This window comes from Elephantulus edwardii, unplaced genomic scaffold (genome assembly GCF_000299155.1).
Source record: "Elephantulus edwardii isolate Elephantulus edwardi_28Jun2011 unplaced genomic scaffold, EleEdw1.0 scaffold00024, whole genome shotgun sequence".
Taxonomy (NCBI): Eukaryota; Metazoa; Chordata; class Mammalia; order Macroscelidea; family Macroscelididae; genus Elephantulus; species Elephantulus edwardii.
Window position 1 is genome coordinate 13,831,666 of NW_006399774.1, and position 15,359 is coordinate 13,847,024.

General features: G+C 42.7%; 1 protein-coding gene and 1 pseudogene across 1 annotated transcript in view; both read left to right on the forward strand.

Moving 5' to 3' along the window:
* Positions 1-15,359, forward strand: part of PNLDC1 (poly(A)-specific ribonuclease (PARN)-like domain containing 1) — a 39,078-nt gene that overhangs the window by 8,896 nt on the left and 14,823 nt on the right. Inside the window, exons 8-10 of the mRNA XM_006882815.1 lie at positions 13,088-13,164; positions 13,343-13,483; positions 14,413-14,482. Of these exons, the coding sequence (XP_006882877.1) occupies positions 13,088-13,164; positions 13,343-13,483; positions 14,413-14,482 (288 nt within the window). The remainder of the gene's footprint in view (positions 1-13,087; positions 13,165-13,342; positions 13,484-14,412; positions 14,483-15,359) is intronic.
* On the forward strand, positions 179-9,999 carry LOC102843073 (annotated as a pseudogene).

A 15,359-nucleotide genomic window follows, 5' to 3' on the forward strand; every position in this document is an offset into this window, starting at 1 on the left:
CAACCCAACAATTCCTGTGCAGTGTGATCTTAATTACTCTGATGAGCCTCTGAATATTTTCCAGCATGAAAAGTAGACTCAGAATGAACGTCCTCCATGAGATATTCTTTAACACGTTGCCGCCAGTGATGGCAAATGTGTTTCTAAGCACAGTCATTAATTTAAAAAGTGTGCGGCAATGTGGTAAGCACGGTACAGGGTTCCCTGGGTCTCTCTGAGATCCTTTCCATCAGATTAGAGCTTTTTAGAACACCTGATACTACTTGATCTAATTGTTTGCCATTTATGCTGGTGGTGCAGAAACAATGGTGGGTAAACTTCTGAAATCTTGGTACAGGGAAGGCTGTGATGCCAGCTGTTCTGGTAGACAGGTCATCTTCATGACCACCTCTGTGCTGATATTTTTTAAAAAGCAAATTATGAAACAACTGGAGATGCCATTTGACCCTAAAAATAATATCAAAGTTCAACAGAGTAGCAAACAGCAAATGTTGGCAAGGTTATGGAGAGATTGGAACCCTTATTTACTTCTGGTGGAATTGTAAAATGGTGCAACCATTAGAAGGTGGTCTGGCACTTTCTTAAAAAGTTGGAATAGAAACACCGTTTGATCCAGCTATCCTGCTTCTGGTAATATGCCCTAAAGAAACCAGAGCCATGATTCAAACACATGTATGAACTTGCTGCATTATTTACAAGAACTAAGAGATTGAAGCAACCCAAGTGCCCATTAACATGGATAGAAAACCTATGGTACATCACACAATGGAATATTATGCAACACTGAAAAACAGTGATTTCATAGGGGAGCTTGGAGGACATTATACTGAGAGAAGTATCTCAATCACAAAAGGACGAATACTGTATAACACGCTGTTACAGAAAAGAGAATGGGAAAAGAGTGGATAATAATGAACACTGCAGTAGAACAGATGAGGAGAAGAACTGTCTGAAAGGAATATGTGGTTATGTATGAGAACTATCTGGAACAAGAGGGGAGGGCTGGGGGAGTGAGGGGGGAGAAAATGTGCAACAATGGAAAATAAATGACAATAAAACATTCTTTTATGTTTAAAGAAAGCTGTGTTTAAGAACTGCTTGGTGAATATAATTTTTTGATCGTACCTATTTTTATTATTTTTGTATGTTTACCATCAAATTGGACGTGACTGGTACAAGAGGAGATTGCCCCTCCTTCTCCAGCAGAGCATCTGGTGGTTTCGAACCGAGTACCTCTGCAGTTGTACTTGTTTTAAATATTCATTGTGTCTGTGGTGACGTGTCACCTTACATGCTATGGGCACATTGTTGGAGGGGTCAGACCTTGGAAAAGGACGTCACACACCTGACGGCTTACTCTGGACTAGACCTTGCTGTGGATGCAGGTGCACAGGGTTTCCAAATTGAACAGAACATTCTTCAGCAAAAGGGACCTGCTTGTTCCCTCAGAATACTGGTTTGTTAAGAAGGTGCAAATAAGAAATTGACTATTTAAAATGAGGATACTAAGATAATGAGGTATAAAGTAGCTGGCTTACACACTTTGATGAATGTAGTTATTTGTAAGGTGAAAAACCTCACAATATACATGAATGTACATTTTTTGTATCGGCAAACTGAAATGGATAGGTATGGGCCACTTTGAGTCAGACAATCACATGATCTACTATCCTGAGAGTGAAAATCTGAGGAAAATGGTGTTGCTTTCATAGTTAAAAAGGCAGTGTCAATATCCATCCTGAAGTACAGTGCTCAGAGAGATAGGATACTGTCCATACATACACTGGGAAGACCTGTTAATATGACTATTATTGAAGTATAAACACCAACAACTAAAGTCAAAGAGGAAGGGATTGAGGGTTTTTGCCAACTTTTGCGGCCTGTAATTGACCAAACATGAAATCAAGATACATTAATAATTATTGGTGATTGGAATCCAAAAGTTGGAAACAATGAGGAAGGAATGGTGTTGGAAGGTGTGGAACTAGTGATAGAAATGGGGCCAGAGAGAAAATGATTAAATTTGTATATTTCAGTGATTTAGTCATAGCTAATACCTTAAAAACAACAACAAACCAACCACACCACAAATGGTGACTTTACACATGGATCTCACTTGATGGGTTGCACAGGAATTAGATTAGTACCTACAGTCAGAACCAGATTGGGTGCTAATTGTGGAACTGATGTGAGCAATTACTCATGTGCACGTTTAAATTGAAGCTGAAGAAAATGAAAACTAGTCCACAGGAACCAAAATATGACCTTGAGTCTGTCCCAGTTGAATTTAAGAACCATCTCAAGAACTAGTTTGAGGCATTGAACACAAGAGGAACTAGAAATATATCATCCATGAAGGGAGTAAAAAGTCATTTAAAAAAGGAGAAAGGGGGAGCTCTGGTGGCCTAGTAGCAAGAAGCTGCACTGCAATCCCAGAGGTGCAAGGTTCGAATCCACCAGATGCTCTGCTGGGGAAGGAGGGACAATCTCCTGTACCAGTCAGATCTGATTTGACGGCACACACACACAACACAAATAATAAAAATTTTAAAAAAAGGAGAAAGAAGAGACCAAATTGGATGTCACAGTAGAGTATGGAAATTGTATTAGAACATCAAGAAGCTGAAATAAAAGGAAGAGATGCCAAAGTAAAAGCTGAGCAGAAGATTTCAAAGGACAGTTGGAGAAGAGAAAGCAAAATAATATCACGGAATGTGCAAAGAGCTGGGATTGGAGAATAAAAAAAGGGACGAATTTGGTATTTCTCAAGCTGAAAGAACTGAAAAAAACAAAACCTTATTTACAATACTGAAAGATGTTATGGGCAAAATATTGAGTGATCCAAGAAGCATCCAAAGAATATGGGAAGAGTACACAGAATTGCTATACCAGAAAGAATTATTGACACTGAAAAATTTTACCAAATACTGTATGAATAGAAGCCAGTGGCGGTGAAGGAAGAAGTTCAAACTTCTGAATACTTCAATAATGAAGGTATTGACAAGAAATAAGACCCCAGAAATCGATGGAATAACAACTGACATCTTTAACAGACGCAGCCCTGAATGTGCTCACCAATTTATGTCAGGAAATTTGGAAGACAGCTATCTGGTTGGCTAACTGGAAGAGCTCTGTATTTGTCCCCATTCCCAATAAAAGTGACTAATTAGAATGGAAATTATCTAACAATGTTATTAATATTTTGTTTAAGCAAAATGTTGAAGATCATGTAAAAATGGCTTGAACTGTATTACATAGGGTACTACCAAGATTCTAGCTGGTTTTAGAAGAAGATGTGGCGCCAGGGATATCATTGCTGGTGTCAGATGGATCCTGGCTGAAGACAAAGAACAGCAGGAAAACGTGTGTTTTATTGACTGTGCGAAGGCATTTGACTATATGGAACATAACAAATTAGGCTAACATTGTGAAAAATGGGCATCCCAGAACACTTAATTGTGCTTTTATACAATCTATACATAGACCAAGAAGCTGTTGTCTGATTGGAGCAAGGAAACATTGCATGGTTTAAAATCATCAAGGGGGTGCGTCAGAGTTCCATTTCTGTGCCAATTTGTATGCTCAGCAAATAATTTGTGAAGCTGAACTCTGAGGAATTAATTTGGCATCAGGATTGGAGGAAGATCTGTCAACAACCTGCATTATGCAGATGACACAACTTTACTGAAGGTGAGGAGGATATGAAACGCTTGCTTCAGAAGATCAAGGACTTCAGCCTTCAATATGGATTACATCTCAACAAGTAAACAAAGGTCCTTACCCCAGGACCAGCAGTCAAAATTAGGATAGCTGGAGAAAGGATTGAGGCTGTCAGTAATTTAATCTTGCTTGGATCAACAGTCAACACTAGTGGTACCAACAATTGGGAAATCAGGAGATGTATTACACTGAACAAGTCTGCTGTCAGGGACCTTTCCAGAATGCTGAAGAACAGTGATGTCAGTTTGAAGACTAAGGTGCATCTGATTCAGGCCATAGTCTTCTCAGTCACCTGCTGTGCACCAGAGAGCTGGACAGTGAATAAAGATGACAGAAGAAAAGATGGCTTTGAGTGGTGGTGGTAGAGAAGAGTACAGAATAACCCAAGGATTGTCAACCAGAAATGTCTTGGGAAAAGTGGGCCAGAGTGCTCCTTGGAGGCAAAGATGGTGAAGCTTAGGCTTTCATACTTTGGACATGTAGATGGATGAGGCTGTTCCTTGGAAAGAACATCATGATTGGAAAGATGAAGTGTCAGTGAAGGAGAGGAAGGCCCCCAATGGGATGGATTGACTCTAACTTCAGCAGTGGTCTCTAGTGTGTCAGAGATGATGCGGATGGCACAGGACAAGACAGAGAGGTTTGTCAGTTCATAGGTTGAGAGTTACACTTGATGGCATGTAACAACATCAACATGTAAAGGAAAGATTGTATCAAATGCAGTGTACTTACATGAAATACAATGTATGTGAATGATTTTATGCAAACCAATAAAAGTAGGTAAATAATTTTAAAAAGGACATCATACTTGGAAAGGTAGAGGACCAGTGTAAGTGAGGAAGAGGTCCAACAAGATAGATTGACTCAGTGACTGCAACAGTGGGCTCGTTTGTGTCAGTGATGAGCAGGGCGGTGGTGGTACAGGATAGGCAAGGTTCAGATCTGTAGTTCATAGAGTTTCTATGACTTGCAGTGAACTTGATGGCACACAGCTGTTGGAGAATTAATGTGTAAAACATGGCTGCCATGTCCTTGTGTCCACACAAGGGTTGTCTCCAGAAGCAAGCACTTGTGTGTTTGTGTTGAGAGCCACTCTTTCAGGAGATGTCATCTTCACTGGAAGGAGTAACTGAGTGTTGTTGTGTGCTGCCAAGCCAGAACCTGTTTATAGCTGACCCACCGGCAGGTTTTCAGAAGCAGGAAATTGCATGGGAGGAGATTGCCCCAGTTGGGTATTTGTAATTTTTTTGAAATGAGAGAGGGAGCTTGTCACTAAAAGGGAAATAGCTGCTCACATTTGTTGCAATTAAAGATGAGATTTTGCTTAACTTGGAATTTTTGAAAACCTGTAGCTGCCGTTAGACACCCCAGTTTCCTAGTGCTGACTTCTCTGATTAGACAAGTGGTGGAATGACAAGCGCCTTGGATTTCTTAAAACTTCTTACTTTTATGATTTGAAGTTTACAGAGCAGATTGGTTTTCTTTTCAGCCATTCATATGTATCATATACCATTGGTTATAATCTCCCTTTTGTGTCATCGCTCATCCCACTATCTGTGGTTCTGTGGTCTTGTATTTTGTTGCTACTGTGTAATGAAGTGTGTGAACACATGGAAGATCTGTATAACATGAATAAAAAACCCCAGTATTTTCTGGAAGCCACTCATAATACTGCAAAATCAAGGGTGAAGACCTTGCATCATATACAGGGAAGTATGGTACAAAACTAAAAAAACATAAAAAAGGTGAGATTTGCCATTCTAATATTGACTGGTGGAACCTCTGAGGCTATGGCCCCCAGTTGTCCTTTGAACCTGGACAAACTCACCTCTGTGTCTCAACTTTTAGCCAACTAGGCAGGACCAGGAAGACCCTTAATCCTTAGAATCATACAATCCATTATGCAAGAGATGAAAAGGTAAGGAAAAATGGGAATGCTTACATTGTTAGAAAGACCCATCTTGACCCATCTTGAAATACAATAGTGTGAATGACAAGATAATATCCATACGAATACAAAGAAGACCTGTTACACCATTGTCATTTGAATATATGCACCAGCAGCCAGGTCTAAAGAGGAGGAAATAGATGACTTCTACCAACTTTTGCAGTCAGAAATCATTCAAACATGCCACCAAGATACCTTGATGATAATGGGTGACTGGAATGCAAAAGTTGGGAACAGGGAAGAAGGATCAGTCAGAAAATGGACTTGGTGACAGAAATGAAGCTAGAGACAGAATGATAGAATTCTGTACAATCAATAACATTCGTTGCAAATACCTTCTATAAGAAACAAACAATGACTATATACAGGGACTTCATCTGATGGTCTACACAGGAATCAGATTGACTACATCTGCAGAAGAAATAGCTGGAGAAGCTCAGTAACAGCTGTGAAAACTAGGCCAGGTGCTTTTTGTGGAACAGACCATCAATTACTCATATACAAGTTTAAACTGAAGTTAAAATCAATCCCACAAGAACCAATGTTTGGTCTTGAGTTCGTCCCTCCAGAATTTAAAGAACATCTCAGGAACAGGTTTCAGGCCTTGAGCACTAATGAGCGAAGACCAGATGAGCTGTAGGAGGATATCAAGAATATCATTCATGAAGAATGAAAAAAAGTCATTACAAAGACAGAGGAGAAAGAAAAAACCAAGAAGGATGTCAGAAGAGACTCTGACTATTGCACCAGAGCACCAAGAAGCCAAAGCAAAGGGAAGAAATCACCAAGTTAAGGAGCTGAACAGATTTCAAAGGGCAGCTCAGGAAGACAGTGCAAAATATTATAATGAAATTTGCAAGGAGCTGGAGTTGGAAAACCAAAACGTATGAACTCACTTGGCATTTCTTAATCTGAAGGAACTGGAGAACAAATTTGAGCCTCAAGTTGCAGTACTTAAGGATGCTGAAGATAGAATGTTGAATGACCCAGGAAACATCAAAAAAAGATGGAAGCCTATGAAGGTGGCACTGAAAGTGAAGAAGGAAGCCCTTGCTTCTCACAAAACTGAAGCCAAAGCAAAGGCCAAGAAGGCATCCTGAAGGGCATCCACAGCCACAAACCCCAAGAAGATCCACATGTCACCCACCTTCTGTTGGCTTAAGATGCTGAGACTCTGAAGGCAGCCCAGATAGTCCCAGAAGAGCACTCCCAAGAGAAATGAGCTTGACCACTAAGCCATCATCAAGTTTCCCCTGACCATTGAGTCAGCCATGAAAAAGATAGAAGATAACACCTTTGTGTTCATTGTGGATGTCAAGGCCAATGAGCACCAGATTAAACAAGCTGTAAAGAAGCTCTGTGATATTGATGTGTCTAAGATCAACACTTTGATTAAGCCTTATGGAGAAAAGAAGGCCTATTTTGACTTGCTCCTGACTATAATGCTTTGGATGTTGCGAACAAAATTGGGATCGTCTAAACTGAGTCCAGTGGGCTAATTCTAAATAGAAATTTTTCTCACAAAAAAAAAAAAGAAGGTGATGATGATGGAGTACACAGAGTCACTATACCAAAAAAAAATTGGCTGACACAGAAGAATTTCATGAAACAATATATGATCAAGAGGCAATGGTGATGAAGGAGGAAGTTCAAGCTGCTCTGAAGGAATTGGCAAAAAACAAGGCCCCAGGAATTGATGCATACCCGTGGACATATTTTAGGAAACAGAAACTTCCCTGGACGTTCTCACCAGATTCTACCAAGAAATCTGGAGGACATCTGCCTGACCACCTAACTGAAAGAGATCTCTATTTTGATTTTAAAAAAAGTGACCCAACTGTGTGGAAATCACTGAACAGTATCACTAATATCATACACAAGCAAGATCCTAGGGAAGATTATCCAAAAATGACTGGAACAGTACATTAGCAGAGAACTGCCAGATGTGCAGGCTGGGTTTAAAAGAAGCCAGGGAACTAGGGACATCATAGCCAATGTTAGATGGATCTTGACTGAAAGCAGAGAGTACCAGAGGAATAGCTGTCTGTGTTTCATTGACTGTGCAAAGGCTTTAGACTCTGTGGGTTACAACAAATTGTGGCTAACCCTGAGAAGAATGAGAATCCTAAGACATTTAATTGTGTTCATGAGAAACCAGAAGCTGAACCAGGAAGCAGTGGTCAGAACAGAGCAGGGAAACACTTGATGGTTCAGGATCAGGGAAGGTGTGTGCCAGGGATGCATCCTGTCTCCATACCTTTTCAATCTATATGCAGAACAGATGATTAGGGAGTCTGGACTTTATGAGGAGGAGTGTGGCATCATGATTGGAGGAAGACTCATTATCTGTGTTATGCAGATGACAACCCTGCTTGCTGAAACTGAGTAGGATAATAAAGTATTTGCTGCAGAAGGTCAGGATTCAATATGAATTTAAGCTCAGCATCAAGAAAACAAAGATTCTCACCCCTGGGCCAATAGGGAGCTTCATGATAGATGGAGGAGAGATTGAGGTTGTTGTTAACTTCAGCTTGCTTGGTTCCACAGTCAATACTCTTGGCACCAGCAGTCAGGAAATCAGAAGATGCATTGCATTGAGAAAGTCTGTTGTCAAGGACCTTTCTAGATTACTGAAGTGCTCTTCAGTGTCATTCTGGAGACTAAGGTGCACCTGATCCAGGCCATGGTCTTTGCAGTTACTTGCTATGCATTTGAAAGCTGGACAATATTAAGTAGGATGGAAGAAGGATTGATGCCTTTGAATTGTGATGCTGGTGAAGAGTGTTGAACATACCATAGACTGCCAGGAGAACAAATAGGTCTCTCCTGGAAAAGGTGAAACCAGACTCTTTTCTGGAGAAGGAATTGGAAGCTCCATCTCTCATACTTAGGGCATGTGACCAAGAGGGATCAACTCTTGGAGAAGGATATCATGCTTGGAATAGAGGATGGACAACGCAGGAGAGGAAGACTGAGGATGAGAAGGATTGACTCAGTGACTGGAGACATGAAACTAGGTCAGAGGCGATGAGACTGGCTCAGGATAGGACAGGGTTCAGAGCTAATGTCCAGAAGGTCACTATGAGTTGCAGATGACTCGATGGCACATAACAACAAGGAGGAAAGAGTAGCATTTTCTCAAATTTAAAGCCCAGAAGGCAGGAAAGAGTAGGACAGAAAGAGTAACAAATAAGACCTAGAGCTGTGGGACCTTCTGCTGCTCATGCTGGAGAATGATGGGCACCTGAACTGGATCAAGTTTCATAACTTTGTACATCATGTCCTGATAATTAGTGGATGCTTGTAGACATAGCTCCTCATTTTGAGCCATGCCTTGTCTGAAAAAAACTCTAGTCCATCCAAATGATCAAGTCTGAATTCCAAACAGCTATGTTTTTGGCACTAGAAGAGCAAGAAGAAGTAGAGAACAAATCACCTTTGGCCTGAAGAAATAAATACAAAAGAGGATTGGCTTGTAGCCAGTCTGGTTACAGAATTTCTTCAATTCTTCAACCAGAAACCAGCACATTTCAAGGTCTGGAAGGTTGAGAGAACTCAGCCCAGGATCTTGGCATTAACAAAGCTGAGGGCACGGTGGGCCTGTGCTGTTAAGAGGGGATTTGGCCCTGCCAGCAGAAGAGAGTGTGGCCAGCAGGGAGGATGCCCCAGGGCTCTCCGATGTACATTCTTCACTGAAATCCCCTGATGGACAGTCAGGTTCACATGCTTTTATAAGGAAGAAGGCCAGGAGAACAGCCAGAGCAACACAAGTATGTCCTCTGATCAAAGAGCAAAAGTGGTCACCACTTAATGGCCTGGCCCATGAGACAAAAACTAGGTCTCTCTTAAGCACCACGTTCTTAGACATCAGAGACAAAGCTGGTCTTTGTCCCGATGAAGATGACTTGGATAGGGACTCTTTTCTTTGATGATCGCATCGCCAAACCAGACAAGACAAGGTTGGAAAAGCAAACCCGGCAAGCAAGAGGGCAACCTGCACCCCCACCCCCCCTTGAAGAGCGGGGTCAGCTCCTTGATAGGAGCCCCTTGAAGGACCCTAGGAGTAAAAAGGGAAGCAGATTTAAGAGACCTGAAGTTGGTCATTGATCAAATTGGGTCACTTGGTCTGTGGACTGGGGAATAAGATGACTATGTTGATGACTTTTAATAGCAACAGCTCAGAAGTGAGATGAGTATGGCGAGGAGATCAAAGACGACCTTTCCATGGAAGTGGGCAATGTCAACACCACTTCAAGCTTGATGACCTCACCCAGGACCTGTCTGTCTCCCAGCTCAGCAACGTGGCTGATCACCTGGAAGATGTGGCATAGATGCACCCACAGAATTATACTCGCCATGGACAAGGAACACTCTGATCGGCCACTCTTCTCTCAGGCAGTCATTCAGCTGGAAGGTCTGCCGCTGTGGGTGCCTGGGTTTAAAAAAGACTGCAGGTAACTTAGAAAATTAATTTTGGCTAAACAACACTTGTATCTGAGCACTTGTGTGGAGCCTCTGCTACCTTTCATGTGCTTTAGCGACAGTTGTCTGTGGAAATGATTGTCTAGCCTGAGCTCCAGCCCATGCATCATGGCACCAGCGCCAAAGACAGCAGTGCTACAAGCTGATAATAATAGAGAGTAAGTGGGGAATGTGCAATTACATTGTGTTATAATTTATATTAGATGAAGAAAATTAAGTCCACGGGAACCAAAATTTGACCTTAAGTCGATCCCACTCGAATTTCAAAACCATCTCAGAAATGGGGTTGAGGGCTTGAGCATCAGTGAGCGTAGACCAAATGAGCTGTGTGAGGATATCAAGAATATTGTCCATGAAGAATGCAAAAGATCATTATAAAGGCTGAAGAGGAAGAAAAGATCAAGATGGATGTCAGATGAGACTCTGAATATTGCATTAGAGCGCCGAGAAGCCAAAGCTAAAGGAAGAAACCAAGAAATTAAAGAGCTGAACAGAAAATTTCAAAGGGCAGCTCATGATGACAAAGCAAGACACTATAATGAAATGTGCAAAGAGCTGGAGTAAAATATTCGGAAGGGTGAAACTCAGCATTTCTTAAGCTGAAGGAGTTAAAAAACAGATTCAAGCCATGAGTGGCAATACTTAAGGATGCTTTGAATAGAGTGTTAAATGATCCAAGAAGCATTAAAAGAAGATGAAAGGAATATACAGAGTCACTGTACCAGAAGGAATTGGCTGACACAGAATAATGAAATAAGGTATGAGCAAGGTCAAGTTGCTCTGAAACAGTTGTCAGAAAACAAGTCTTCAGGAGTTGAAAGACTACCAATTGAGATATTTCAACAAACAGAAGCTGTCCTGGATGTGCTCACTAAGTTGTACCAAGAAATCTGGAGGACAGCCAGCTGGCTGGCTGACTGGAAGAAATCTATATTTGCTCCCATTCCAAAGAAAGATGACCTGACAGAGTGCAGGAATTACCAAACAATATCATTAATAGCACATGCAAACAAGATTCTGCTGAAAACTATCCAAAAACAACAGAGAACTTCCAGATGTGCAGTCTGGGTTTAGAAGAGGTGGTGGTACTAAGGATATTATAGCTGATGTTAGATGGATCTTGGCAGAAACAGAGAGTACCTGAGGAATGTCTATTTGTGCTTCACTGACTATGCAAAGGCTTTTTGACTGTGTGGATGGCAGCAAGCTGAGGCTGACTCTGAAAAGAATGGGAATCCCAGAACATTTGATTGTACTTATGCAAAACCTATACTTGGACCAAGAGGCAGTTGTCAGAACAGAGCAGGGAGATACTGGATGGTTCAAAATTGGGAAGGGTGTTTGCTAGAGATGTATTCTGTCTCTCTGTATTTTTAATCTGTATGCAGAACAGATCTTATGAGACGCTCTGCTGTACAAGGAAGAATGTGGCCTCAGGATTGGTGGAAGATTCATCAACAACCTGCGTTATGCAGATGACACAACCCTGCTTGCTGAAGCTGAGGAGAACCTGAGGTGCTTGCTGCAGAAGATCAAGGACTGCAGCCTTCAGTATGGATTGAAGCTCAACATCAAGAAAACAAAGATTCTCACCACTGTGCCAATTGGCAGTATCAGTATGGATGGTGAAGAGATTGAGATTGTTCACAGTTTTAGTTTGCTTGGCTCCACAGTCAACACTCTTGGTACTAGCAGCTAGAAAATAAAGAGACGAATTGCATTGGGAAAGTCAACTGTTGTGGACCATTCCAGAGTACCGAAGAGCAACGATGTCAAGCTGGAGACTAAGGTGCACCTGATCCGGGCTGTAGTCTTTGCAGTTGTATGCTAGGCATCGAGCTGGATAGTGACTAGGGATGATAGAGAATTAATGCCTTTGAGCATTGGTGCTGGAGAACAGTGTTCAATATACTATAGACTGCTAGGAGAACAGACAGGTTTGTTTTGGAGAGGGTGAAGCCAGGCTGCTTCTTGGAGTCAAGGATTCTGAAGCTTTATTGGACATACTTTGGGCATGTTGGAAGGAAAGACCAGTCCTTGGAGAGGGACATCATGTTTGGGAGAGTGGAGGGACAGAGCAGGAGAGGAAGACCCTCTATGAGGTGGATTGATTCATTGACTGGGGTAATGGGGTAGGTGTGTTGGGGACAATGAGGTTGGCACAGGATAGAGCAGGGTTTAGGGTTCTTGTACATAGTGTCACTGTGAGTTGTAGGCAACTCAACGGCACATAACAACAACAAACCAAAACGAGTATACATGATTGGATGAAAAATATCAGTATAATTTTTAAGCTTTCATCCAAATAGAAATTTAAAAAAGAGACTAACAAAACCAGTGGCTGTGGAGTTTTGTTGTCATAAAAATAATGTACAAAATAGTTAAGTCCAGGATAACTTTTCTTCCTCTAAGTACATATCTGTTAGAGGCTGGACTTTGCATGGTTCAGTCACCATAGCAGCTGAGGGCAGGTTGAGTGCAGAAGTAGATAGATTTCCATCAGGTTTTGAAGAGCTCATCAAAGGTGTAAACTCTGGTAGACTTCTCACTGCAGATCTTTATTTAGTGTGGAAAAAAAGTAATTTTTCACTCAAACAGGCTGATGCAGATGTATTTATTATTTGAAAAGAAATGTCAAAGTCTTTAGAGATTTCATTTCTAACATGGTAAATGTCAGTACTCTTTAACAGTCACCAAAACGTCTCTGAGGCCTTCGGTATTGAAAAGTGACCCTGAGTTTGGGCAGTTGAGAAACTGCCCTCGCTCCTCCTGTGATCACGTGGGCTTGTGAGCCTTTGGCAGCCCTGCCTGTGCTGCTGTCCCCCGGAGATTGCTCTGTCGTCCCTCAGCTGCGTCTCCTCTCAGCCTCTCTGAGGACATGGAGGTCCATAGGGCTATGTTGCATTTCTCTTGAGAGCCTGTGTTTCCTTGCCACAGGGTTCCAGGCCACTGAGGTCCAGTTAGTGCTGCAGCAAGCCCTCCCCAATGTCTGGTTGGTGCTGAAGGACCACGAGGTGAGCCCTCTTGGGATGGCATGTCCTTGGCCTCATCTTTTCTCTCGCTTGATGAAATAGGCCATCATCAGAGGCCCCTTTGCACTACAATTGTTCTATCTTGAGATGAAGAATCATTTTTCTTGGCTTTCTGCCCAGTAAGCCAGGACTCTGGGTCTTTGTCTCTTCTTCCTGCCAGGTGATGGTGAAGAAAGTGAGTCAGCAGCAGCGCTGGTACCTGGAGAACACTTGTGATCAAGAGAGCTCGTGGAAGGAGAAGATTCTTCTGTCTGCGAAGGGCTTTTCTGTCTTTTTCCAGATGCTGGTGAAAGCGCAGAAGGTACGGGAGAGAAATCTACCTCCTGATATTTAAGCGGTGTTTGGTAGATGCTGGAGAATCTGGGGACCTGGAGATAAATGGGCCCTTTTCATTGACAGTGGCTTCCTGGATCTGAGCTTGCTTTCACCAGGTCCTGGTTGGTTAATCTGGGGCGAGACTGTCATATGAAGCATTTCTCTTTCTCTTTGACGTTCGTTAACTTAAGGTGACCTGGGGACCCCAAGTACAAAATTCAAAACCAGACTGCCTTAGGGTCGTCACTCGCTCTAGGACCCTGCTCCAAGTCCCCAGCACTCTCTTCTTTCTAGTAATTTTTATATTTAAACAGTTGGGTTGCCTCTAGTGGGAGTGGAATGGAGGTAAGAATGAGCGGTCATGTGATTATTGTTGTGAACCTTGGAGTTGGAACCAATCTGTAGCTGACGCCCTGGTGGGTTTCCAGAGGCAGTTAATTACGTGGGACGAGATTACCCATTTTCCTCCTGTGCAACAGCTGGTGGATTAGAACTGCATGCCTGTAAGTTGGCAGGACAGCTCCTTACCATTAGTCCACCAGAACTCCCTGATAATGTGATTATGTTGTTAAAAATCCCCACAAAAAACCAGCCAAACCAAACCCCAAAATTTGAACTTTCTCTTTTGGAGTTGGAACCTAGTCATGGCTGACTCTGTTGTGTTTCTGAAACTAAATCACAGAGGAGAAGGGTGAGTGCCCATCTTTGTTCCATGAAGCCCTGGTGGATTTGAACCACCAGCTGGGTGCGGGGTTATCACCTTGACTCCCGGTGGACTTCACCATTGAGTGCCCTGACTGTGTAATAGTGGATTCAGACACTAAAGCCCCCGGTAGACGGTTTTAGTCTGACATCTGGTTTGTGTCTGGGTTTTTCAATTCCAATTCTCTAACCTGCTGGTTGGTTCCCAAGTAGCCTCTGGTGGGACATAACATGATGGTGGATCTGCTGCACCTGCACCAGAAGTTTTTCAGACCTCTTCCAGGTAAGGGAGGCGTGCTGCAATCCTCTGCTTTTATCCACCTGTCAAGAAGAGTGATCCCCAGACGTGCTCGGGGGCTCCCCCTGAAATGTACACCCTTCCTGGGATCTCTGCTCTCCTGGGAGATCAAATGGGTCCTTTGTTCTGGTCCATCTGGTACTGTTTCCTGGAGTGGAAGATGGGAGACTGCTTCGGGGGAGCGCACAGTTACTGTGAAGGCCCTTCTTGTTCCCAGACATCTTCCCCTCCCTGGGCACGACCCCACAGACCCAGACATGTCTGACGGGGAGTAATCACCCAGAACTTCAGTGCTGGTCCAGCACTTTTTATTTTTTTTCTCTGATAGATTGAATATATTTGATTGTACGAAGAATCACCTTTTTTATTACTTTAGCCAAAACATTTATTTTGTCATTAAGACTTCATAAATGTAATTTTTAATGGCTCTGTCTTGGGGTCAGCTCCCCATGACTCCTCATGACTGGGACCATTGTTGGCAGGTCCCGAGTGGTAGAACTTGACCTCCAGAGACTGCTTGCATCTCCTCCTTCCGGCCCCCTCAGTGTACATGTCATTTCTTGCAAGCGATACCACTTGTTCGTTTTCAGTTTCCTTACCTGTGAGATGAGGATAATTGTTGTTGTTATGTGCCGTCGAGTCGTTTCCGACTCATAGCGACCCTATGCACAACAGCCCTAAACCCTGCTCTGTCCTACGCCAACCGCACCGCCTCTGATACACCCATCCCGATTACCCCAGTCACCGAATCAATCCATCTCATAGGAGGTCTTCCCCTCCTGCGCTGTCCCTCCACCCTCCCAAGCATGATGTCCCTCTCCAAGGACCCGTCCCTCCTGGCAACATGTCCAAAGTATGTCAG